The following is a 27,504-nucleotide window of genomic DNA, read 5'->3' as shown; positions in this document are numbered from 1 at the left end:
ACCATTAATCACAAAAGACATTTTTTTTTCAGTCTGGGAGACGGGGTTACTCTAGACTATTATTTATTACTTGCTGATGATGAATTCAATTATGGAAACTCAGGATTTGATCCATCAAGAAAACTAATAGTCCTGGTCCATGATTGGACTCACAATCCATCTGCTTCCTGGATACAAAAAGCATCAAGAATTCTGTTATCCAACGTAAGTTTTTGTCAGCATAGACTTTCTTTTATCCCAGCCTACAGGCTGAATCTTCCAAAGAGCAAAAATGATTTTTTTTTTGTGATAGAATATTTAAAAAAATATATTATTTTAACTCGTATTCTTTTGGGATACAAAACAGCAGTTTTTGGGATAAAAACTTGAAAATTTAAGATACAAAATAAGCGATACTTCGAAAACGGTATTCAACTGTATTAAAAAGAGGAAAAACTTGTACAAGGTTGGTATGTCTCAATTCCAATTAAAAATGTAATGCATAAATTAACAAAATGTTTTCTAAATGTAATTTAAAATAATTCGATTACATGTCCGTAGTTTAACTCTTCAATGTTTTATCGTGTGATATACAATTTTTATTTATCTCCCTTTCTCCCTCACTTTACGTCTCTCTCCCTCTCTCAGTCACTTTCTTTTCCTCTCTTTTTCTTTATTACTACATACCTCTCTTTATGTAGGTACCTATATGTTAATTGTCGATATGAATGGGCCCCTGTCACTTCCTGTGTTTGTCGAAAACAACAAATAAATAATTCACAAATATTACCGAAGTTGGAAAAGCTTTTCTGAAACTTTGGACTCCCGCCCCCCACTAGAAATTTGGTAGTTGTTTCTCCTGGAAGGGATATAGGGGTTCATGTTTGACTGTATTTATTCATAATCGTTTGCAAAGAATCAACTAATTTTATGAAAAACACTTTTTAATTAAAAATACTTTATTCTCATATGACACCGGAAGGGTTAAATGGTCTATTAGACAAAAAACAAGGAACTGTTATAAACACGGGAGTAGTAAAAAAACCGTCATTTTTCGAAATAGCATTTTAAAAACTTCCAAAGACAATTTTTATTTAATTTAATGCTTCCATATACCTAGAGACTTAAACTGAAATGAGCCTCAGTAGTCTTGATGTGCCACAGCTATCCGAAATGATCAAAAATGTATCCTCCCCCCGTCTATTATAAGTTTTGTTCGTAAAATTTATAATTTGTGAACATAAACTTAAATGTTATGCTTGATATTTATTAGTAATCTTCATAAACTACAGTAACTCCTGACTGGATGTTTTTTTTCTAAACATGTTTAATTTCATTTTAAACAGTAATAATGACTTTGAACATTGGTAAATTTGGCCTAATAGTTTTTTATTTATTTTTAATTAAGGATGACAAAAATGTTATAGCTGTTGACTGGACAAATGGAGCAGGATACCCATACCTTAGAGCAGTTGGAAACTCTCAAGTAGTTGGAGCAGAGCTCGCAAGGTATAATTCGATGCTAAATATATTTCAGTTACTTTAGTTTAGGCTTTTATGAACTGATCACATCATAAACAGCAACTGAGTCGTTTTATTTTTACAAGAGTCTTACACATTTTTCTTTTCTTTTTTTTGACAAAAAAGAAACAGATCAGCCTATGTTTCTTATAGTGTTGACTATTTTATATGCTTTAAAATTCACCAAAGTCCTTGAATAAAAATGAAATTATAAATAATAAATAATAAAAATGAAAAATATTCATTTAGTGCTACGATGCTAAAATATAATTATATTTGAGTTTTTCGTATGGGGTATTTTTAGTTCCCGGTCAAGAGTTTAGGAGTACAGCGATGAAATTTTTGGAGCTTGCTTGATTAGTTGGAGCTTGTAAGGTATAATTCGATGCTAAATATATTTCAGTTACTTTAGTTTAGGCTTTTATGAACTGATCACATCATAAACAGCAACTGAGTTGTTTTATTTTTACAAGAGTCTTACAAATTTTTCTTTTCTTTTTTTTTGACAAAAAAGAAACAAATCAGCCCATGTTTCTTATAGTGTTGCCTATGTTATATGCTTTAAAATTCACAAAAGTCCTTGAATAAATAAGGACTTTCCTGGTATTGTGAATTTTTTTTTTCAAATTCAGGATTCTTCTCAGGGTATTTTAAATTCAGGGTATTTAAATTACTTTGGTTTAGGCTCTTACGAATTGATCAAACCATAAACTGCCAATGAATCGCATGATTTTTAAGAGAATCTTACGAATTTTTCTTTTCTACTTCGTTTACAAAAAAACTGATCAGCCCATGTTTCTGACAGTGTTGACTATGTTAAATTCACAAAAGTCCTTGAATCAACAAGGGCTTTCCAGCTATTGTAAAATTTATTTAGATTTTTTTCTTCAAATTTATGATTCTTTCAGGGTTTTCAAGGATTTATTTTCTTTTCAAATTCGGAATATTTAGGTTGCTTAGGTAGGCTCTTGCGAAATGATCAAGTCTTAATCCGCAACTGAACCGCGTCATTTTTTAGAGAGTCTTACGAATTTTTCTTTTCTACTTCGTTTCCAAAAAGACTGATCAGCCTAAGTTTCTGACAGTGTTGACTATGTTAAATTCACAAAAGTCCTTAAATCAACAAGGGCTTTCCAGCTATTGTAAAATTTATTTTGATTTTTTTTCTTCAAATTTATGATTCTTTTCAGGGTTTTCAAGGATTTGTTTTCTTTTCAAATTCAGAATATTTAGGTTGCTTAGGTAGGCTCTTACGAATTGATCAAGTCACAAACCGTAACTGAACCGCGTCATTTTTTAGAGAGTCTTACGAATTTTTCTTTTCTACTTCGCTTACAAAAAAAACTGATCAGCCCATGTTTCTGACAGTGTTGACTATGTTAAATTCACAAAAGTCCTTGAATCAACAAGGGCTTTCCAGCTATTGTAAAATTTATTTAGATTTTTTTCTTCAAATTTATGATTCTTTCAGGGTTTTCAAGGATTTTTTTTTTCAAATTCAGAATATTTGGGTTGCTTAGGTAGGCTCTTACGAATTGATCAAGTCATAAACCGCAACTGAACCGCGTCATTTTTTAGAGAGTCTTTCGAATTTTTCTTTTCTACTTCGTTTCCAAAAAGACTGATCAGCCTAAGTTTCTGACAGTGTTGACTATGTTAAATTCACAAAAGTCCTTAAATCAACAAGGGCTTTCCAGCTAATGTAAAATTTATTTAGATTTTTTTCTTCAAATTTATAATTCTTTCAGGGTTTTCAAGAATTTTTTTTCTTTTCAAATTCGGAATATTTAGGTTGCTTAGGTAGGCTCTTACGAATTGATCAACTCATAATCCGCAACTGAACCGCGTCATTTTTTAGAGAGTCTTACGAATTTTTCTTTTCTACTTCGTTTACAAAAAAACTGATCAGCCCATGTTTCTGACAGTGTTGACTATGTTAAATTCACAAAAGTCCTTGAATCAACAAGGGCTTTCCAGCTATTGTAAAATTTATTTTGATTTTTTTCTTCAAATTTATGATTCTTTTCAGGGTTTTCAAGGATTTTTTTTTTTCAAATTCAGAATATTTAGGTTGCTTAGGTAGGCTCTTACGAATTGATCAAGTCATAAACTGCAACTGAACCGCGTCATTTTTTAGAGAGTCTTACGAATTTTTCTTTTCTACTTCGTTTACAAGAAAAAGAAAATTATCAGCCCATGTTTCCGATAGTGTTGACTATCTTAAATTTACAAAAGCCCTTGAATCAACAAGGGCTTTCCAGCTTTTATAAAAATTTATTTTATTTTTTCGTCAAATTCAGGATTCTTTTCAAGATATTTCAAATTGAGGATATTTAAACTACATTGGTTTAGGCTCTTACGAAATGGTCAAGTCATACACCGCAACTGAATCGCGTCAATTTTTATCAGATCTTTACGAATTTTTCTTTTCTACTTCGTTTATAAGAAAAAGAAACTGACCAGCCCATGTTTCTGATCGTTATCATCATTGATGATAATGATGATCATGTTTCTGATCTTTTTTTTATATATTACACCCACCCCCCTTTGAGAGCTGTTTCAAGGAGTGTACCTTCTGACGCATAATCTACATTCTAGAAGAATTGTTATACGAATGTTAACTTGAAGGTATAAAACAGGGTTTGAAGGAAGTATTGGTAGACATCATGGTATTTAAAAAGATTTGGATTAAACAGTTTGTAATAACAAATTTTGTAAGCAAAAAACCTTATTAATAAAAGTCTTTTTAAAAGAAGTTGCAATTACAATAAATGCATCAAAAAATCCTTTATCTATGCTGATTTTAAATATGTTGATTAGAATTATTTTAAATTTACTTATCAAAAACTATTAGCATATGAAAATCTCTATGATTCCAGAGATATAGGCAAAACACCCCTAAGAAGGGATTTTGCCTTGATGGAAATTATGCAATTGAATTCAGCGTGAATGAGAATCATGAAGCCACTATCTACAAAATGTTGATTTTGGAAAATTATGTTATTTTTTAACTTTGTATAAATGTGGCATTCACAAGTCAGAGGGGTAGGCGTGGTATCAAAGTGAGACTATACAACTAAGATACATTATAAATTATAAGTCATTAGACCTGCTTTAGGATGAAGTATGACATGATTGAATTTTTTCGAAAAATTTTTACCAAAAATTAAAAATATTAGGCGAAAGTAGACATTTTTTTAAAAACACTGTTTTCCCCAAATGAGCTAAAAAGTAAAATACAGTCATTTTTCTCTTGCTAACTGGAAAAATTTGAGATTATATAAGACAATAAATGAAAGGCGTAGTCATGACATATTTTACAATCTATTTACACATTTTACACTATTTTACATTCTATTCAAGGACAACTTTTTCAGGACCGCTCAACATTTTCATTCTTAGTTTTAAAATTTTAGCTTTCTCCTGAGTAGCAGGGAAAAATCCAACTTTTATTTATCAGCATGTTTAGAGACAATACATTTTCAATGCCAAGTAAATATATTTTTTTAGATTAGTAACTTACCTGAGTGCGAAAGGCGTCATGGTACAAGATATTCACATTATTGGACATGGTCTAGGGGCGCAAGTAGCTGCTTATTTGGCAACAAGGATTTCGGGAATTGGAAGAATAACAGGTATGAATCCTAGGTAAAAAATAAGAAGCAAAAAGCCGCCTCATGGTGTCTATGAGCATTTACCATAAACATCGGCTTTAAATCCAAAATATCTTCCAAGATTTGGCTGTCTGAACTTGTATCAAAAGGAAAGTAAGTTCGATGTTTAAAATTCTTTGGAAAAAGAGAAATTGGGGTTCATTTCTGTTGGACAAATAAATTAATCTATCCCTTTTAAGAGGAAAACGTAAAATTTTATAGTTTTTGAGAATTTAGAAGGATTTGACCGATATTTTAGGGCTCTTTGGAGTTTGATATCTCTTCACATAGTGAATCAAAAAAGTTTTTTTAGGCTTAAAAAAATTACAATTTTTTTGCTCCAAATGGCTGGGTATAGGCATATTTTAGGTTTTTTCCCTACACTCTGCTGCTGTGTTTAAGACTGGTTCAGACTTTTTTTTTATACTTATCAAGTCCAATAATAACACAAAATTTAGACGAGTTTTAAATTCTGGAAAAAGACGGTAAATTTTTCCCCCTCCCTCAGAATAAAATCTCTAGCTACACGAACTTCAATTATACAAAGCAATAATGCGCTTTCATTTAGAAATCCCTGTAAGAAATGTGTATATGCTGCCGTGAATGTCTGAAATCGGTCGATTGTCGACATTTACGAGTGAATGACAGAATACCTTTTTTTCTCCTTGGGTTTAGTCAGCTTTGCCAGTCAACTTTTTCAGTTTTACATAAGGTTTGATGTTGACAAATTAGGTTAAGCTAGGTTTTTAACCCATTTCTGAGACCTACAACAAAATTTAACCTAAGCTAGCCCAACCTAACCTTAACTTTTACTATCAAAGCTTGCATAATACTGAAAAAGCTGATTCGCAAATACGATTGAATCCAAGCAGAGAAAGAGACATTTCGGACATTCCCCGGTGAATGTTGACATTAACCAGACTTCGGACATTCGCAGTAACGTATATACTTCTATTACTATTAACAATTCACTACAGAACCCAGCTGCTCAATACAGAAAGCCAGTTAGTGATCAACATGACCCAGGCTTGTTAAACCTGGGGTCCCCTTCAATTGGAGGTCCCGGAGACTTCTTTTGCCCGGCTCTAGACCAGCTTAGGTGCTTTCCCCTAGAGTTTATAAGAGGTTATCTGTCTCTGAATTGTTCAAGTAGGATATTTAAATAACATAAAATTTGAACATGGAGCAATACGACGCTGAAAGACAGCAATTGTACTGACATTTTGGTTTAGGAATTCAGACGACAGAACTTGTTAAGCGGTTCAGGAAGTCATCTTCCAGGGTTAGGAAACGTGAAATTTGGTTACGTAGAATTTATTTGTTCAGGTTGGAAGGATAAGGTACACATGCAAGGAGTACGGCCCATTACGACCCAGAATACTTCTAATTCTTATTTGCGTTGGGAAGGTTGTAATAAATAAAATTCTAGTAGTCAATTTCAGGACCGAAAAGTACAAGATTGAAATACAGAAAAGTTGGGATATAGAACCAACTTACAGAAAGATATAGAGACGATTTTAGTCACTGACTAGCAATAATCCGACTTATTGCTTTTCTTGAGGCAATAACAGTTTCAATGATTCAGATAATTCGAAAAGTTCTAACATGGAGTGTTACGATGTTTAAATACAACTATCTTAGTAACATTTTGACTGACTAATTCAGACGGCTTAAATTAAACGTATTCAGAGTTCCAGAAAGTCATTTCCTAGGGTTGGAAAACATAAGTTTAGGTCATATATAATATAAATATTTGAAATTCATATTTTTTGTGATGCAAAATACTACCAAAATAAGCAAAAGTGCTCCCAAAGAATCGGAAATCGTGTCACCTGTGGCAGCGTCTTGGTACCTGGTGCGTAGGCCTGTAAGAATTGCCGTTTCTAAAACCAAAGCTCCCCAAGCCCTTATCGTCATCATAATTCCCTCGTGTGCAACCTCAAAATGATGAAATCCCATGGGAAGAAAAAGTAAATAACAACAAATCAAAAAATACATTAAAAGATTGTTTGCCAATACAAAAAATTGATTTTCCAATATTAACTTCTTTTTCTCAGAGCATGAACTAGATCAGATATAATGGCACAAAATAGAAACACGGTGTTAAACATTAGTGATCACACAAATGAACCGTAATAAACAAAATATTTTAATCAGAGTCACCGATATAAGGAATCAAACGTTGATTTGTTTAGCGTCCCCCTCAACATACCCTGAAAGTTTGAAATTAATAACCTTAGCGTTCAAACATATATTGCTGATAAGCCCTTTTGATAACTTGGGTATAGTATGTATTGGTTTAGTCAAACATCTCCGTCAACATTTTATCTGAAAGTTTTACTTTAGTACCCATAGCTCTTTTGAAGACACAGGGTCAAAGATTTCTCCCTTTCCCTCTAAGTCTTTGGGGAGATTACTCTGAAAAAAGCATGGGAGAGAACTAGCTACCCTTCAATAGTTTTGAAAAAGGCACTTAAAAAGTTACTAGAGCTTTCAATTTTTGATAGGAGCACCTCGGAAGTTCTTGCCACAACTATTTTCATACGAAGTGACTTGATGAAAAGTTAAAAAGAAAATAATAAGAAAATAATAGAAAGATTATTATGAAATTGAGAATATTCTCTAAATTAATTTATAAGTACTTTTATATTCCAGGTTTAGATCCTGCAAGAGTTTATTATGAAGGTGCTGATCCTTTGGTCCGACTTGATGAAAGTGATGCAGGTTTCGTGGACATAATTCATTCAGATAAGCCAAGGACACGTCATGTAGCTCTTGGTTTTGCAACAAACACTGGTAAGCTTAATTTTCAGTCGGTTACAATTGAACAAAAGTTACTCTCAATTTCATCAGGTCTTCTTTGGTCAAGGAAGGATCTGTCAAAAATTGTCAGTCAAGACATTTTTTGGAGAGCGACTTTTTTTTGTCTCGGCATCTTTTTTTCCGGATAATTTATTTTGCCAATGCCTCTTTTGGTCAAAGCATTTTTCTGGTAATTTATTCATTAGTCAAATGATTTGTCTAAGGCCGATCTGATGTTTGGACGAGGTATATTGTCTTTTCCATACCTGAAAGTCGCGTCTGATATATTGTCACTTCTAAAATAATTGGAAAGTATCGCTTGTTAAGCTGTTCTCAAAGGGAATATCAGCAACAAAGTGCACGTCGAAAAGACAGAAGTGTCGTCGCTAAGCAATCATTGCCCTGCTGACCCTCCCTTTGAGGAAACCTTTGCAATTATCTATTGCATCACGTATATAGTGTCAAAATTTTCTGGTGCTTTCAAAGTTTCTTTAACTAAGTTCTTTCTATAAAATTTTAAAGGATTTTTCATCTTTGAAGAAAATTCTGAAGAAAATTGTCTGGAAAGAAGTACATAGTACGGGCACTTCATGGTACTGGAAAGTTCTGAAGCAAGTTTTCGTCCATGACACAGGCAGTGTCAAATAGACTCAAGCTATGCATAGATTTTACGTTACTTTAGGAAAATTTATCCGAAAGCTACCCGCCTTCTACTATGGCAGTCAGGGGTATTCTTAAATTACACCAATTCATTCGTTCAAGATTTTCATCATGGCTACTTAATTAGGTTTTAGGCAACTATCTCAGAAAATTGAAATTGTCTGAGGTGATCTTTAGGTGTGGCAGCGGGAGACTTTTTGTTAAACCCTTATACACTAACTTAAACCCATAAATCAAACATCTGAACACAAATTCAAGTGTTTCAGTCCCTCCCTTCTTTTTTCTTCTTGTTAAGGGGGTTGAAGGTATGTCCTCATGCATTAACTTAAGAAAAATCAACTTGGTTTAGTAAAGCTTTCCATTTATCTAGCAAAGAAATATTAAGATATAATATGTTAAGCCACTAATGAAAAAACCCTGACATGTATAGGTATCGTATTCCAAGGCATATATTTCATGGGTGATCGGCCTATGTCTCCATACATATCAAACCTGTAGGAGACATGACAAGGAACATCAATTCCATTAATTTCACACGAGCTGGGCCAACTGTCAACACTTGAAACCCGGGTGCTTTTACACACAAGGACTTTGACCCATATTGACGGGCCTATCTTGTAATATGTTCACATATCAGTGATAGACCCATAAAGACTTTGAAAAAAACGCCTCAACTAGAAAAATATCTCGTCCTAAAGGGTCTTTAAAATGTCTTACCAAAAAATATGCAAACCAAATATTGCCTCCTCAAGAAGGTCATAGTAAGGACACATTGGTTGTTGATCGGTCCCGAAACACCCTACGCATCTAGCCCCTTCAGATGACCTTATTAGTAAGCAGTAGACCAGCCTTATATGGACTTCACAAATGCAAGCTCTATCTAAGCGAATTGAATATTTAAGGCCATGGTTTTGAGTTGCACGAGTCTGATATCTAATTGCCGTGAAATATAAAAACTTTATCCATATCTGTAGACTTAGTCAATTGTCTCAAACTTTTAAAGACTATTGACATTTAAAAATAACTTCAAAATAAAATAAGTATTTACCTAAAACGACTTGATCAGAAAAGATATAGCTGGGACAGAAGTCCCAGGAACAAATAACGGCTTTGCTGTCTTTCGGGTTTGACTCCACCAGTATTGACTCCACCGCCTTGTTAACACCTGCTGTAAAAAAATGTCATGGCTCAAAAACTCCTGGCCCTTTCTACTTGCTTAAGATCTCATACAAAAGAAAACTTTCAGGTTATAGGTTCTGCAACAACAAGTAAATTCAAAAGCAGATAAAAGGCTGAGTTGTTTGGCTCCCTTTTTTTCCAGAGGCTTAAGTACTAATATGATTGTCCAAAAAGATGTGAGGATTGACTTGAAAAAATAAACCAATAAGATTAGAGCATACGTTTTGAGTATAGGATGGTAATCTCCCCTTTTCCCTTTGGGCAGGCTAGGCTTTTAGGTAAGAATCATACACATTTAAATCTTTATTCCTAACTAGCTCACTTTTTATGATGCGATCTTAAAAGAAAGGAAATTCAACGAAAATCCTCAAGGAAAATTCCCCCAGGAAAATTCTCTCTGCATAAAACTTCCCTCCATGGAAAAATTCACCTTGTAGGAAATTTTCCCTGGAAAATTCTCCCCTGCTAAAAATTCCCTCATAAAAAAAAATCCCCCCTCATGTTAATAGCGTCCATAATTTGAAATTTAAAAGTAACTGAAAAATCCCCTTTACGGATGATTGCCCCCCGAATAACCCCCTGCGGATAACTCCTCCTTCGCGGAAAATCCTCCCTCACCGTAAAATCATCCCATTAAACATCCTACGCTGTGTGAAATTCTTTCCGTAAAATACCCTCTATAATTCCCTTTCAGAGGAAATTCTCCCCAGATATTCTCCCTGGAAAAAGTTCCCCACAGGTAAAATAACGATCATAACTATGATTTTAAAAGGTTAGGTTTATTAACTTATCCGTTGGCTGTTGTTGGATACATTCAACCAAAGGAACCTTCAGGTTTTTTCTATTTGGGGGTTTCTAATTTTACCCAGCAATAAAAGCACCAAGAGGGTCTAGAAAGGGGAGGGGATGGAGAAATTTTATCCTTAAAATCATTGTAAGAGTTTACTCACGACTCCTTAAAGTTACTTGGTGACCGGGTAAATAGCGTTGCAATGGACATAGGACACACAGGCATGCATTCAATTTACATAACTTAAATAAAAAAACTAGATTTTTCAACTGAAAAATCAAGTCACTAAAATCAATTTAGTGACAAAAATCAAATTTTAGCATATAGGCTGAGGATCGAGGAAGGGGCAGTCCCTCTCATATATGGGATAATTTCTGTTCGTTTTAAGTTTTAATGTTACTCCTTACTTTAAATTGAAATAAGGAGGGTGGGGGCTAGTTGCCCTCAAATCTTTTTGACACTTAAAAAGGGCATTAGAACTTTGGTTTTTGTTTGAATCAGCCCTCTCCCGATCTTTTAAGACTACTGGTTCAATAAGATCAACCTAAAAAAAGAAAAACAATAAACACGCATCCGTGATCTTTTTTCTGGTAAAAAAGACAACACTACACATTTTTGTAGATAAAAGCACTTGAAACCTCTACAGAAGGGCTCTCTGACATACCGAATTTAATGGCGTGGTTTTCAGTAACATCGCTCGACTTTTGGTGTTATTCACCTCCCCCTCCCCTTTTTTGAAAATCAGACAAACTTTCTTGGGCTTGTAGCTTTAGATGAGTAACATTAAACTTAATGATCAGCATAAGAAGTCACTTCTTTTGATGTATCAAATGTTATCAAAATTCCATTTTTTTAAGCTCCGGTTACTACTGGGCCGAGTCGCTCCTTAGTTCGTTACCACGAAATGTTTGACTGATCTGTGAACACGCTACTCGTATAGTCTATATTTTAATTGATTCTTTTAATTTGTAGATTAGTCATTTATGTATGAAATATTTCGTTTTTAAGGTTTGTTTCTTGTTTATACAAATTAAATACGAGAAGATCACCTTATTTGAACTTTATTCACCTTGCTTGGTGGTAACACCATCTACATACGATATAAGAGTAAAATTTTCTCGTGGACTTGGGATCATCCGAAAATTAAAGCGTTTATTTCCTTTCCCTATTCTCCGTCTTTTATACTTCTCTCTGATTTACCCTAATATATGTTACTGTTCGTCTGTGTGGATTTCCACATTTCCCTCAGTACTTGCTCCTATTCACCATCTTCAAGAGAAAGCAGCAAGGATTCTCCAGTCGGCTACACACACTCCTCTTGACCTCCTCAAGACGAAAGATATTTATGTTTTATCTTTATCTTCGTTGGCATATCAATACATCCAGGGAGATCTCCCATGTTGTTTTTTCTGGACTGCTCAAACTAGTAGGGGAAGTAAATTTGTATATGGTTCGTAACCGGGAGGATGTGATGATTCCAGCTAGTCCCTCGGTTCGTTCAGACTTCGGCCTGGCTGTGACTGTAGGGCGTGCTTGGAACTTGGTTCCCGCTGAGATTCGGCAGTCACGAACACTTGGCTCCTTTAAGAGACAGATGAAAAGTTTCTTATTCAAGGTTTCTTATTAAATGTTTCTTATGTTGTTTTTTTTTGGGGGGGGGGGGTTGATGTTTTGTTGGTGTTGTATCCTCGATGACGCAGAGAATTTTAATTTGTATTTTATTGTTGGGTGATGTGAGGGTCGCTGTTTCGCGGGGACTGCCGGTGAGTTGATTTCTTTTCCTTATATATTTATATTTAGATGTTGGTTAGTATGTTTATGACAAGTTTTTTTGATTCTTTATTTATTTTATGCCGTTTCCCAAATAACAGGCCATTGAGCCCTTTGGGATATTGTTTTTGTTATTGTTATTTTATGAAAATAAATAGAACTTGAACTTGATATATTTTGTGATAATATAGATTTTCGTTTGTTGTCCATGTTAGATTCTATAGTTTTCAGTAAGTTCTTAATACCTGCAACATCAATTTTTCCCATTGATATTCATGTTTGTCAATTTTGATATTGTTTTCAGGACATGTGGATTTTTACCCGAATGATGCCTTGCAACAACCAGGGTGTACCGACTCCCTTTATAATTTACTCCTCTTATAATGTTCAAAGCGAAGAAGCTCTGCTCTCAGCTACCTTAACAGGTATTTTTCCTCTTTGTTAGATACACATGCAAGTGAATTAATGCCTAAATTATACAAAAAAAAATATTCGTATTGATATCGGACACTTTTGGAGTCATAAGTCCGCAAGTTCCTCGGCAAATGGAACCCTAATATCGATATAAGTCTTTATATTGGGGCGTGTGCCCTTAAAAATTGGGTCCATAAATAGAAAAGAGAACGATATTTTCTGATCAGAAACTTTGAGGGATCATTCACTTGGCCAAGGGAACTTCCAATTCCACTGGGGGTGTTAGAGGGCACCACCTTGGGCTCTAGTATTTTAGGTTCTGATTGGCTTCAGACTTCAGCCTCTAAGTCTTGGGGCCAAGAGGGCAAGAGGACTCGGGGCCAAGAGGACTAAATACTCATCAGTTAATCGAAGGAAAAAGAGGAACCCGATACAGAAACAAATATCCAGGTTGGAAGAACAAGCCCTCTAGAACTTGCCCAAAAATCGGAAAACAAATTTTGCTTTCTGAACAGCTTGAAACTTATATCACAAATTACCTGGATCGAGAAGACCCAAATGCACAGAAAAAATTTGAAAACAAATTTCATTCAAATGAAAACAGGCTGAAACTTTTTTTTACAACTACGAAGAACCTAGAGCATTTTCAATTAGCCCTTACTAGAATTGAAATATTTTCAATCATACAAATCCGAAACTAAAAGATCCTTCATATCCGAACAGAAGCCATAAGTCTAATGTCTCCAATTGGATTGAAAACAATATCCATAAGCTTTTGGGCTATCTTAACCCCAATGAAAAAAAAACATGTTTAAAAATAACTTCAGCTGGATTGATTCGTGATATCCAAAAATAGACCTGAAATTTGCTTAGTCTCTGAAAGACATGAGTTTTACAAGGCATTTAAGCATGGACAGCAAAAGTCAACGGAAACAAACATATAAAAAGAAAAAAATGGTTTTATCTATTTGTAATGCTAGAAACTAGGCGAAAAAATATTATGTATCTGATTACCTTAATTTGACACGGTGTACAGACTCGATCACAGCAGGCTCCTCAGTGAAGTGAGTAGAGACACATAAATTTGGAAAACAAATTCTGTGTATGACACAAGAGTATAAATTGAAACTTACAAGAGAAGTAAGTGGGGACAAGGGGACTTCAATGACAAGAAAAAAAGAATCAACTTGCATCGATTCTTGATACCAGAAGTAAGCCTAATTTATTTTTTGTCTCCGACCGGTTTATAGCTTTCTGAGCATGTGGACTGGCCAAAATGGACATAAGCGGAGCACATTTTGTAAAAAAAAAAAAAGAGCTGAGCTTCATTGGCTTGTAAAAAAACCCGAAATAGGTAAAAAAAAAAAACATTTCTGTCCGAGCGGCTCAGAAATTTTACCATATGTGATACTGGATGTAATGACGAGACCAACTGGTAAGGGCAAAAGGAAACTCAATAAGAACAGGATATTTTGAAAGAAGACTTTGGGTGCGTCGATTTGTAACGAAAAAAAAGATTTTCACACGTTAGCTGAAACATAATTGGGATGTAGATAGGAGTAGTAAAACCTCCACAAACAGTGTTGGTTCCAGGCCTGGTCAGGGGAAACTACCCCCCCCCATTTTCTTAAATGTGTCATTATATTCCTTTTATTTGATATTTTTACACTCCTATGGTAAACCTTACCCCCTCCAGATTACGAAGCCTAAAACCGCTGCTGTCAACAAAGACAAAAAATTTGGAAAACATTCTGTAGCGTTACTCATTGAAGCAAAATTTTTTTTTTAGTAAACCAAAGCAAAACTGTTTTCATAAGTAACCTAGATATCCAAGTAATATCTCACGCTAACAGTCACAGCACGAGAGAAAAAGAAAAGATGTTGTGAACAAAATGGTGGACTTAGATGTGTATCTTTTACGTGAGGAGGTATGTGAGGGGGTTAGGATGGCTTTGTCACCATGAAAGACGGAACAGTTTGCCGATTTTCAAGCTACAGGGTTGAAAATTACACTTCCCGTCCGGCCCAAATTTTAAAGTAAAGTACAATTTTAAAGTTAGTGGGAAACTTCAATTGTAACTTGTGAATATTCACATTTTTCCTAAGGTGAAATTGCACTACAACATTCCAGTTTTTAATCAAAATAGCTGAAAATAACTTTAAAAAATATTCCTGCAGTTAAACCGTATTCTACATAGATTAGAAATGAACACAAATTAATTATAAAACAACATTTTCAACAACAAAAAATCTAAGAAAAGTAATAGCAAAATTAGCAGAAATAAAACTAAACAATAAGCCAAAAATTGAAAGAGAAAAGAAATTTATCTATCATAAAAAAATTCAAACTCACACAAATTAAATTGACAAGAATTTTATTTTCTAAAATAAACTTCACATCTAAACTCTTTGCTCTTATTAAATGATAAGTGTGTATTTTATTTTGTAATCAAATAATATTTTACTTTTAAAACAGGAGTGTGAGATTTCCTTTAATTAGCGGGACAAATTTTCCATCTAATAATAATTTATTTAAACCCTCTTTACATACATAAAATGCACTTAGAGGAGTACAAAAATACAGAAAAATTAAATAAATTGGAAACAATAAACAAGAAAAAAACTCACAAAAAAACAAACAACATCTCAGCTACTTTCGCAGCATAATTAAGCTAAACAGTTAAGTCGAAAGTCGACAATATTTTCTTGACACTTATGGAACCTATCCACAAGCTGGTTCATTTTTGAGGAAATATCGAAAGCGCCATTTCTACTTGAAATGTACTGGTTGCAAGTCTAGAGCGGCAATTGCAGAAGATATTTGCAAAAAAGAAGTATAAAGATCTAATTTCCTTCCGCTCAGATATTGTGAAAAGAACTCCACAAAGGGACCAAGAAGAAAACATGCGCTGCAAAAAAAGCGTTGTAAAGTATGCCCAGAGTTATTTAGTGAGACTGGCCTTTGACTCGAGCAAGTAGCCCATACGATTTTCTAAGCCTTTCTTAAACGCCGAGATAACAAGTGTTTTAGTATTTTTAACATTTGATCCAAACGCAAGACGTAAATAATTCAGAGAGGGCGATGCAGAAATAGTTTCTGGTACAACGTTGATAGTAACGAAAGGTTGTTGAGACGAACCGTAGATGAGAAGCTCAGCTTCAGAGGGGGTGAAGCCCAATCTCATAAAGACCAGAGCAAACTGTATGAATTGTATTTTGGAGAGCCTGGAGATCAGATGATAATAGAAGAATATCGCCTGTGTAACAGAGATGGGTGACACCAATATAGGGCTCAATTAGAAATGGAGGAATATTTTTAGAAACGGTTCTGATAGCATTATTGAGAACAACTGGACTAAGCACTGAGCCTTGTTTCACACCTTTCCAAACAGTGACGGATTTGCTCAGCTGGCTACCTAGCCGCACCCTTATGGACGCATTACCATACCAATTCCATGAGTCAGTCCAAATCCGAAACCAAAACTTTTAACGCTGCTTGGTACCTTGCGACTCATCATCTTCTTTCTTACCACGTTTCTGTGTCCCTATTTTGACCCTTATCGAAGGTACAGATACAAAAGAGGCGACCTTACGAGAATGAGTCAACTCAGCTAGAAAGCAATCAAGGTCTAGTGGGTTCCCTTTCAATGAAGTAGACAGAAGATGGAAAGGGATTTTAATTTTCATCCGCAAAGAATCAAGAGTGTATTGAAAGGAAGATACATCTATGTGATCCTATGATACTTTTCTAAATCCACAGGATCTTGTTTTATTTTGCAAAGGGGACATGTAAATGTGGAACTGGAGGAGTAGATGATCGCTTGATAGGATGCCATCTGAAACGGTAATAGTGGTAGATTACATATGTATTTTATTTATTTTGGTTATGAAGAAACGATTTCAATTACAAATTATAGTTTCAGTTGACTGGATATATTTCCCCCTTCCAATAAAATAAAAGGACTTAATTTAAACTTATTTTAGTTACATTTAGCTAAAAGTACATTTCAATAAAATTGTATATAAATGTACTCCCTTTTTATAAATGTTACACTCTCTGGAAAACAGTGAGGGGAGAATTTATTTGTGTTTGAACAGAGATTCTTTTAATTTTTTCTTCCACAAAATTTATCTTTTCACATGAATGATTTATAAAGCTGTATAACAAGTGCTTATGGCCGAAGAAAGTTACTCTGTATGGGCACCAATAGAGGGGGCAGGGGGGCAGCCCCCTGGCTGATTGAACCTGCCTTATATTTTTATATTCTTTTTTTTAGATATCTATTATCGGTGACAGTTTTTTTTTCAGATATCTATTATCGGTGACAGTTAAAATATAGCAGCAGCGCGCACCGCTTGCGCAATCATTGTTGACCGCAAACATTTTTGTTTTGATCCGTCTTTCTCAAATCCCAGCTTTAATTTACATCAGATTTGAGCCTATTCACGAGTTAGAAACTTTGCGAGTCACTGCCTGGACGCTGGTCCTATTCGTTATTCATGAAAGAAGTAGAAATTCGGTAGAAACGAAATAGCTGTGGTGTTTCAGAACTTTTGCTAATAGTTGAAATATGTAACAGCTGTGTATTTGTAACAGGAATTAATTATCAAAATTAGCAGTATTTTTTTTTTCCATCGAGCAACGGTCACCATCAAGATGAACTGTCACCTTTTACATCACAGCTGGGTTGGTGGAAAAATCTTTCCCCTTATAAAAATCTTTCATACCATCAAACATCCAGAAGGGATTCGGAATGTATATCCCCCTATCAATCCAGACTGTTTTGATAATGAAAATCTGTGCTCTTTAGTACAGACCAACCAAATGTTTTTTTAGCCCATGAAGCTAGTGGAAAATTGCCCCGCATATCAGAGGTTGTAACTCTAACACCATCCCTACCTGCACTGCCTTCCTCTCACCGAATGCTTTCAGAACGTGTAAAACCACATCCCAGCACCACCAAGAAAACAAAGTGCTTCGAGGAAGAAAGGAGGGCAGAACAAAAGTGTTTACTAATACATCAGTGAAAGCGAAGATTGAAGCAGCCTTTGCTACAAGGAAGGCGAAGAAGAAGTAGAAATGAAAAATAAAGCAACAAACGCAAGCAAAACAAAGAAGCACACTGTGAAGAGATTTGGTGAAACGACAACACTGAGGGTGAAAATTAAACTGATAATGGGTTCAGACAGTGACTGTTCATGGTAAATCAGACAGTTCTCTTGGGTAAGATAGTGAAAAAGAATGTGAAATTAGTTTTAATTTGGGTTGCAGTTGGCAACTATGTAAAATTCGTCTATGAGAGTAATTAAGAAGAAGGTAAAACCTAGTGGAGAGGTCAGTGTGATAACTAAGAGTGTTGGGAGATGCAATATTTTAAAGTCATGTTTGCTTGACTCATTTTGCTTGGGATTCATTGGGACTCATTTTGCTTGACTAAGAATCGCAAGTTTTGTCAATAGTCTTTGCATTTGAGTAAGAACTTCGGCATGAATTGTGAAAACAATCCCCCACAAGAGCCATCACATCAGTTTGTTTTTGCTTTTTACTCGATTCGTTTATGCTTTTCGCTCCTATTTCAGTCACAACAACTTTCTTGTCCCATTCGAGCATTATTTTCTTACAGATTAAACAAACCATCATTCTGGACTAGAAATCCACCCATACAATGACATAACGGGGCAATGGAAGAGAAAGGAAAACCAAACTATATTTAAATTTTCACGTAGTTTTCTAGTTGGAATTAAAAACTTAAAATTATCACTCAGATACCATAAATACTTTTGCAGTTTACATAATAACTTTTGCAATTATGTTAAAATTTTTAGAATTTATACTAGTTCCAATTGACAAATCAGATTTTTTGTTAAAACCCTAAAAATTACTAAATTTTATACATCTGCATGCTTTTTAAAATGTTAAAAATCCTATTTTGATCTTCGTATGCAAGATGATTTGCTATTACAGTGTTGAACAAAAAATGTAGAAACTAGTGGACGATGACGATTTTCGAATGTCAGACATTTATGTACCTCAAATTTGCCTCAGAGACTAACTCACCCTCTCCATCCTCGATCTAAGTTGCTGTAATGTTCTGATGTAGGCTGACACTCAAAATACCCACGATCACAATGCCCACGACTCAAAATGCCCACGAAAAATGCCAACAACTCAAAATGCCCACGGCTCAAAATGCCCACGACTCAAAATGCCCATGGCTCAAAATTGAATTAACATGGAATATTTGTGGGCATCAAGTCATGGCTAATTATAGAAAAAGCCAAGACAGATAGTCTAATTGAGTGAGAAGAAAAACCTGGCATTAATTCCCCCCTTGATTGCCGACGTTACCATCTCTCACTTATAACGCACCTCTCATGTCACTCCTCAATTTTGAACTAGAGTCAATATGTTGGAGAGTCTCCCCAGCTCGGCACGCTGGTTTCTTCCCTCCCGGCACCGGCATCCGGTGTATACTCATTCCCGGCACCCTCCTGTCACCCACCCGGCACCTTCCACTTTTGTCATTTTTTACCCTGTCTAGGATGAAATGGAACCCTCCCATCACCTCCCAGCACCGGCACCCAGTGTACACGGGTTTGGGGAGTGAGCAACCCCTCGTCTCATCCTTAATTGAAGACTGAAACCTATTATTTATCCAATCGTGGGCATTTTGAGCCGTGTACATTTTGAGTCATGGGCATTGTGAGCGTGGGCGGAAACAGTGTGGTGATTTTGGGAGCCACCCCGATGTATGTGGGGACATTAATTCAAACCCCTAAGCAACTAACACTCAAAATGCCCACGATCACAATGTTCACGACTCAAAATGTCCACGACTCAAAATGCCCATGATTGGATAAATTTTAGGCTTCAGTCCTTAATTGGGGATGAGACGAGGGGTTGCTCACTCTCCAAACCCGTGTACACCAGGTGCCGTTGCCGGGAGGCGCTGGGAGGATGCCATTTCATGCTAGACAGGGTAAAACTTACAAAAGTGGAAGGTGCCGGGAGGTTCCGGGGAAGGGGCTGCCGGGAATGAGTGTGTGATATGTCATAAGATTTCCGGTCCCCCCTCCAGCTCCCTCTAAAGTCACTGGATCCATTCCGGACTTGAAGTGTAGCGTCTGAGACACGAGGTCTTTCCAAATATCAAGTTTCATTAAGATCCGATCACCCGTTCGAAAGTTTAGTTGCCTCAAGTTTCCGGATTCCAATCCCTTCACTCCTCCACGGTGGTCGGTACCCTCCCAGCGCCTCTCAGCACCGGCACCTGGTGTACACGGGTTTGTGGAGTGAACAACCCCTCGTTTAATCCCCAATTAAAAACTGAAACCTAAAATTTATCCAATCGTGGGCATTTTGAGTCATGGGCACTTTGAGCTGTGGGCATTTAGAGTCGCGGGCATTTTGAGTTGTTGGCATTTTTGTGGGCAAAAAGATCGTGGTGATTTTGGGAACCATTCCCCTAAACCGCTTCCTAAATTCGGAATTGTCTTTTCAGGGCGGGATTTTTTACATTAAAAAATTCACCCTCAACCTAAAAAAAAAAAAAAAAATCAAATTTGTGAAAGAGCTAGAGCGGCAAACTTCTTGGATTTGGAATCAGCACATATTTTTAGTCGGGTGGTGAAAGAATCATTTGTATAGCAATTTGTTTGAGGTCAAATCACATTTTTACTAGAGTATTTATCCCAAATTGGCAAAATGCCAGCGTTTACCGAAGTGTGAGTCACGACCTAGTACCGAGTCGTCGAAAAATTTTGTATGGCCGTGAAAAGATTGTAAAAAAAATTGCTACTATTCCTTTTATTTATATATCATTATGTTTTATTTTGTTTTATATCAGTTAGCGATCAAGAATAGGGAAAAACTGTATATCTTCGCTCTTTCACATGGCAAGAGGGTAAGAGAGGTCCATATCCAGATAGTCAAGGGGCATGGGATGTATAATGAGTTTTTCTCCAAATTATTGGGGGAGCCAACTGCCCCCTTCCCCAATAAAAGACACCCCTGCAAAACAGTGTACTGAATTTATTTTGTCCTCATCTTTCGCTTACTCTAAATAACGCAGCAACTTTAAAAGCTAATAGCATAGTTCTATTTCACTGATTGTTATTTTGATCCATATATTATTATTTTGTTTATTATTTATATCAGAATAAATGTAGATAAAATCTAGTCGACCTGGTAAAATTAAATAGAAAGAAAGTTACTATCAATTAGTGACCTAGTTACGCAACTTAACCTAGTTTTCGATGAAGTTGTACATGATAGGTCTTTTTTGTTTTGTTTGTTAATTAATTTTGGAACTAAGATATAGTCAACAATTTAGAATTAGAATCCTAGATCTTTGATTAAATTGTTTGAGCAAGATTTTAGACTTGTGTTTGGCTGAAATAGCAAAATTGTCTATGAACAAATTCTACATGATACACTGAAACTCTAAAAAACAGAATTTTGATATCAATAGTTACAACAAAAGAATTATATTTTTATGTTATTTTATATATATATATAAGTTTAATCAAATTTAGTCTTACCTATCAAAAGTTACAAGCCTGAGAATATTTGACATATTCTAGAAAGTAGGGGGAAACACCCCTTAAATGTCATAGAATCTTAACAAAAATGACACCATCAGATTCAGCATATCAGAGGACCCTACTGTAGTAGTTTCAAGCTCCTATTTTTTGTATTGTCTAAAAAAGTAGAACTGGGACAAAGAGTCAAACTTTAGCGTAAAGAGCGGGATGTTGAGGAGGAGACAGTCCCTTTCATATACGGAATAATTTCTGTTCGTTTTAAGTTTTAATGTCACTCCTTACTTTCATTTGAAAAAAGTTGTTTTTTTATTTAATCAACTTAAAAAGTGATTTAAGCCCCATCTTGAAATCACTACCATGATTATTTGAAATATGTTCCATTGTACACGTAAATTCTGAACATGCCAAAACCTGCAAGTCTTCCCAATCCATTAACTATCTTTATTTAATTGACAGCTTATTGACTTATTGACTTGACTTGATGTATTTAATTGACTTGACAGCTCTATTTGGAAATACAAATTATCTTTCGAATTCTGAAGTTCCTCTAGTTTCATAAATTACGTAAGAACGCTGAGCTTCTTACGTATTAAGTTGCAGCTGAGCAATCTATCGTGAGCACACAGAAGAGCATAAAAGATTAAAGACCAAAAATCTAAACGGAAGATTTTACCTTATTTTACATCATTGTCATCATTTAAGGTTAACGTAAAAGAATAAGATGAACACTATAGTGTATAACGGTATTTCAAAACCTCCCTATTAATTGTGATTGAAAGTACAACAATATACACAGGCAAGTGTTGGCGTTAAATGCTTGCCTTTAAATTCAAACGTAACTTTGCAAGAATATCTGAAGTTTGAAACTACTTCGAATAGCAAATTCTTTACCAATTATGCAAGAAAATGATTTGTGCATTAACACCTTCTTCTGCGTTGCAATTCACGGTTATTTTCAAAAGAACACTTTCAAAACGTCTATTTGAACTAAAAGAATAATTTTCGTAGTTTTTGAATGAACACCCACTGTCTAAAATGTCTTTTTTTGTATATTTAATGCTAAATTCTATGATCTGTTGTAATGAAGCGTAAGCAATGAGCAATATGGCTCAATAGTAACAGAAACTACAAGAAACAGTCTTGTTATAACAACAGATGCATCACAAGGATTTAAGTTTGATGATTATTCAAAATATATATAATTCCTCAAGTTTAGTGTTACCCATCAAAAGTTACGGATCTGAAAATATTTGCACAATTTTTGGAAAAGGGGGAAAACGCTCCCAAAACATCATGTGATCTTAATGACATTCACACCATCAGATTGTCGGAAATCAAAGTTCTAGTGCCCTTTTCAAGTGACCACACATGTTGGAGGGCAGCTAGTCCCCCTCCGACGCCCCTTTCTCCCCGAAGTCGTCTGATCCAAATTTTGAGATTTTATTCAGCATGGTCAAAAGATCTAATGAATATGTCTTTGAGGATGGCTTAAACCACCCACAGCCCCCGGAGAAAGGGCTGTAAGCCATGAACTTTGCCTATTGTTTGAATTAGTATTGGTTATTCGGAAGTATATTGCTATTTTCGGGGGTATTTTCTTGCGAGGGTGAAGATAAAGAGGAATTTTTTGGAGGGGAAGGGAATTTTTCTATGGAGAGGGAGTCGGATTTGCCGGTATTATTTAAAAAACAATCAGAAGTTAAACAGAAAAAATTTTGCACTGAAAGTAAGTAGCAGCATAGGCTAAACTTAAAACGCACATAAATTATTACGTATATGAGGGGGGCTGCCTCCTCTTCAAAGAGCAAAGTGCTGAGGAGGGGGAAGCCCCTTTTACACACATAATAATTATTAATGTAAAGAATATTTATAATACTACATAATATTTCTGTCTATATCTCCGCTCAATCGTCCTCAGTACAATTAAGGAAATTATGAGTAAGAAATACAGATAAAAGGCACCAGGACATTTAAAAACAGTACACACCTTAACAACAAACCTTAATAAAAGAGGTAACAATGAAAGGGTATTTTTAGTTTTTTAGCCGTTATTGCAAAGATTTTTTATTTATTTTTTTTTTTGCAGTAGGAACGGTGGGCAGAGGTCTTGACCGAAATATTTGCAACTAAATTAAAAGTATTAAATTAGATAGGACGGTGGGCCTAATACTGAAATTAAATTAAAGAATTAATTTTCCTCTAGTTAATTTTCTTCCTGGTTCGAAATTTTTTTGGTGCAATAAACAAACAAACAACAACATATTTTTTTTTGCACAAAGAACAAAATATGTGGGAAAGTTTCCTTTACTTAACAAGTTTTTAAATAAAAATAATTGTTAATATTTTAATTACTTGTAGTTTCTCATACAATTGTGAAGATATCTGTGTATGAAATGTGCCAAAAAAAACTGGATCTTTGCTAAACAAAAAATGAAATTCGTTTTGTAAATATTTTTATTTAATGGGGCCTTAGAAAACTCGAAACTTCTGAAAAATATGAGCCTGCGGTCAAAACAGTTTGGAAACTTCTGCTGTATACCAGCCTATTATTTCGCAACAAAAATTCCTACCATCCCTTCTTGCGGTTCAAGGGTAAGCAATCCAGCTAAACAAATTTAATGAAAGCTGAGCAATAAAAGTAAGCACATTCAGTAGGATTGTCACATACCATCTTTATTTTTTAGAATTCTTATAACATTATGAGATATTTTCGAGCATTTTTTTTGATTCAGTAAATTTTATATACTTCATATAATAAAAACCAAAAATGGAAACTTGCAGCATTGCGCAAGTGTTTGACATCTGACAATAGTTGGTGTCATCAACATTGGAGGGACGAATGCTTAGGAAAGAGTGAGATATTCGTAAGGAGGGATATGGGATATGTAGCTGCTTTAATTTCATTTTCTGCTGTTAATGGTGACTACATTTTCAGGAAGCATTGAAGACTTTGCGTGCAGCCATTTAAGATCTACAGAATACTTTGTTGATAGCATGGACTTATCATATCGCTGTGTCTATCAAGCTGTGCCATGTGTTAGCTGGAGCGCTTTTATTGCGTAAGTATTTGAAGACAAGAAAAAAATCGCCAAGCTGAGCATTTTTTCGGAGCTGTAAAAGCAGGCAATTTTTATATATCATATTGACGTAACAGACCACTCCATCAGTAGGCTTGTTTTCCCCACCAGTGGTCCTGGCATGTTTCACTTTGTCTTTTTATGTGATTATAATTCAATTATTTTATGATTCTATTTATACGATTCATTTTTCATACTTCTCCTGTTTTCATTTTGCAGTAACTCCTTACCTTAGTTTTGCCGCTTTTTTATGTCCCAGTGAGCCAAATTACAAATTATAAGGATAACCAATTATATTTTCAGAGAGAGCATTTGAAATTTTATCATAACATTCTCCTATGTCATTGCAAAAAGTAAAGTTTCTTCTTCTTCCTTTTAAGTTTTAGGTCAATTTCTCTTGGAAGGGTCGCTGAAAGCAGTTTTGGTCTTACCCCCGCAAAATTCTGTTCGATGTTGCATTATGTTTATATTTTTAAGCTTTTGGGAGGGAATTTCCCTCCATGGATAGCGCTCTGTTTGAAGTGCCATATCTATATATATAAAAATAAGTTGTTTGTGTGTTGTGTGTTGACTGACGTCATGCATGTTTGTCAACTGACGTCATTATAAGGATTGAGCATTATGCCGTCATGATGTTGTTTGTCGACTCACGTCATGTTTGTTATGACGTCAAAGGCTTTGCATATGACGTACCAACACAATTACTGGCAATGATGGTTACCCACAGTATAGAAGAAGATCTACTGAAGATGGCGGTAAAACAGCAATAATAAAGAAGCATAACGGTACCACCATCGAAGTAGATAATCAGTGGGTTGTTTCATATTCACCTTTATTGTCAAAAACATTTAATGCACACATAAACGTTGAATACTGTAACTCCGTAAAGGCAATCAAATACATCGCAGTTTTTGGCTTGCAGTCCGAAATCAGTGATATCGATGAAATCGCACAATATCAGGCTGGAAGATACATAAGCAGTAATGAAACTGTTTGACGAATTCTTTCATTTCCGATACAAGAACGTAGTCCAGCTGTTGTTCACTTAGCGGTACATTTACAGAATGGACTACGTGTTTATTTTCGGAGTCCAACGTGCAACAAAGAGCCCTGAATCCACCGGATACAACGTTAACTGCTTTCTTTTCGTTATGTCAAAATGATTCTTTTGCAAAAAACTGCTGTATACTGAAGTGCCTTCGTATTACACGTGGAATGCTAAAAATAAAGTATTTGAACGTCGAAAACAGGGTAAGTCAGTCGACGGCCAACCTATCATCTTCAAAGATACCACGATAGGAAGACTCTATACCATTCACCCCAATCAACATGAATGCTTCTTTCTCCGCCTGCTTTTGGTGAATGTACCCGGTCCGACTTCCTTTGAGTATTTGAGAACTGTAAACGGTATTATAGATGACACTTACCGTAGTGCATGCCAAGCTCTGAATTTATTGGAGAATGACCAACACTGGGATAACTGCATCAATGACGCGTGCGAAACGTCAACTCCAAGTCAAATTCGTGCATTGTTTGGAATCTTGCTAACAACTTGCTCTCCTTCAGCTCCTACAGAGTTATGGGAAAAATATAAATCGAAAATGGCCGAGGATATACTCCATGGAAACCGGCTAGAGACGTCAGATATGACTTTTGATTTTACATCAGAAATTTATAACTACACTTAAGTTATTATTGAAGATTTGCGCGATGTATGGCAAACAAACCTCTTCAGGGTTTGGGAATGCCTTCACCTAATCGTAACGCTGCTGTTTCAACATGTGTAGAATTGGATCGTGAACAAAGTTACAGCACGAGTGATCAATTGTCGTATGTACAAAATAACATTTCTAAGTTAACGTCTGAGCAAAAGGACATTTATGATAAGATAATGCATTGTGTCGAAAACAACGTTGGAGAAGTCTTTTTTTTGAATGCGCCAGGAGGCACTGGTAAAACATTTGTGATAAAATTGATTCTGGCATCAATTCGATCAAAAAATGATATAGCGTTGGCAATTGCGTCGTCCGGAATAGCCGCAACGTTGCTGCCTGGTGGAAGAACTGCTCATTCCGCTTTGAAATTGCCTCTGAATTTTCATTCTACAGAAACTCCCACGTGCAATATTTCCAAATCATCTGGGATGGGTAAAGTATTGCAGCAATGCAAACTTATTATTTGGGACGAGTGCACAATGGCACACAAAAAATCGCTCGAGGCTCTGGATCAATCGTTGAAAGATTTGCGATGGAATTCGAAACCCTTTGGCAGCACATTAATATTGCTTGCGGGAGATTTTAGGCAAACATTATCTATAATAAATAGATCAACCCCTGCAGACGAAATGAATGCTTGCCTGAAAAATTCTAATTTATGGTCACACGTAAAGACATTAAAATTAACTACAAATATGCGTGTCCGATTGCAAAACGATGACTCTGGTCAAACATTTTCAGATAAATTGCTGGCAATTGGAAACGGAAAGCTCCCAGTAGACTCAATTTCAGGACGTATACAACTGCCTACTGAATTCTGTTTAGTAACGTCCAAAAATGAATTGGTTGAAAAAGTATTTCCGAATATTCTAACCAATTATAAAAATCATAAACGGCTAAAAGAACGAGAGGTTCTGGCAGCCAAGAATAAAGACGTCCGCGAAATCAACAATATTGTTTTGACCAAGATTCGAGACCAGGTAGTCCTCCCCCTCTAACGACGATTTGACTCAGAGGTAATCCCAAACTGCCTACTTAGTATGTCTTCGTATGTTTTTATTTTTATTTCAACTAAGCATGCCTCCTGAAACCTTTGTTTTGGCTTTGGTAGAACATTTCTTCTTTCACCCTAACCATTTCGTATAATTTGATGAGGCCATGGCTATTTCTAATGATTGAGGTTCTTCTCAGTGGGTGAGAGAAGCTATCAAAATAAAAGAAAAATCTATGTTTGCTAGTCTTTCAATAAATAGGGATACAGAAAATTTAAATATTGACCCAGTTTATAATATTCTTTTGAAAAATGAACCAATAATAAGTAGAGTAATTAAGATTTTAGAAAATCACCAGGGGACGAGATTATTTACCAGACCAAGAATAATTGCTTCAATGATAGCTAA

General features: G+C 35.4%; 1 protein-coding gene across 1 annotated transcript in view; it reads left to right on the top strand.

The window, feature by feature from the left end:
• LOC136024737 (pancreatic triacylglycerol lipase-like) overlaps positions 1-27,504 on the top strand; it is an 82,467-nt gene that overhangs the window by 30,387 nt on the left and 24,576 nt on the right. Inside the window, exons 3-7 of the mRNA XM_065700170.1 lie at positions 33-204; positions 1,388-1,488; positions 5,011-5,135; positions 7,809-7,949; positions 24,248-24,371. Coding sequence (XP_065556242.1) covers positions 33-204; positions 1,388-1,488; positions 5,011-5,135; positions 7,809-7,949; positions 24,248-24,371 — 663 coding nt within the window. The remainder of the gene's footprint in view (positions 1-32; positions 205-1,387; positions 1,489-5,010; positions 5,136-7,808; positions 7,950-24,247; positions 24,372-27,504) is intronic.

Source organism: Artemia franciscana, chromosome 3, assembly GCF_032884065.1.
Source record: "Artemia franciscana chromosome 3, ASM3288406v1, whole genome shotgun sequence".
NCBI classification, from domain to species: Eukaryota; Metazoa; Arthropoda; class Branchiopoda; order Anostraca; family Artemiidae; genus Artemia; species Artemia franciscana.
This window is presented reverse-complemented; position numbering and strand designations above follow the sequence as displayed.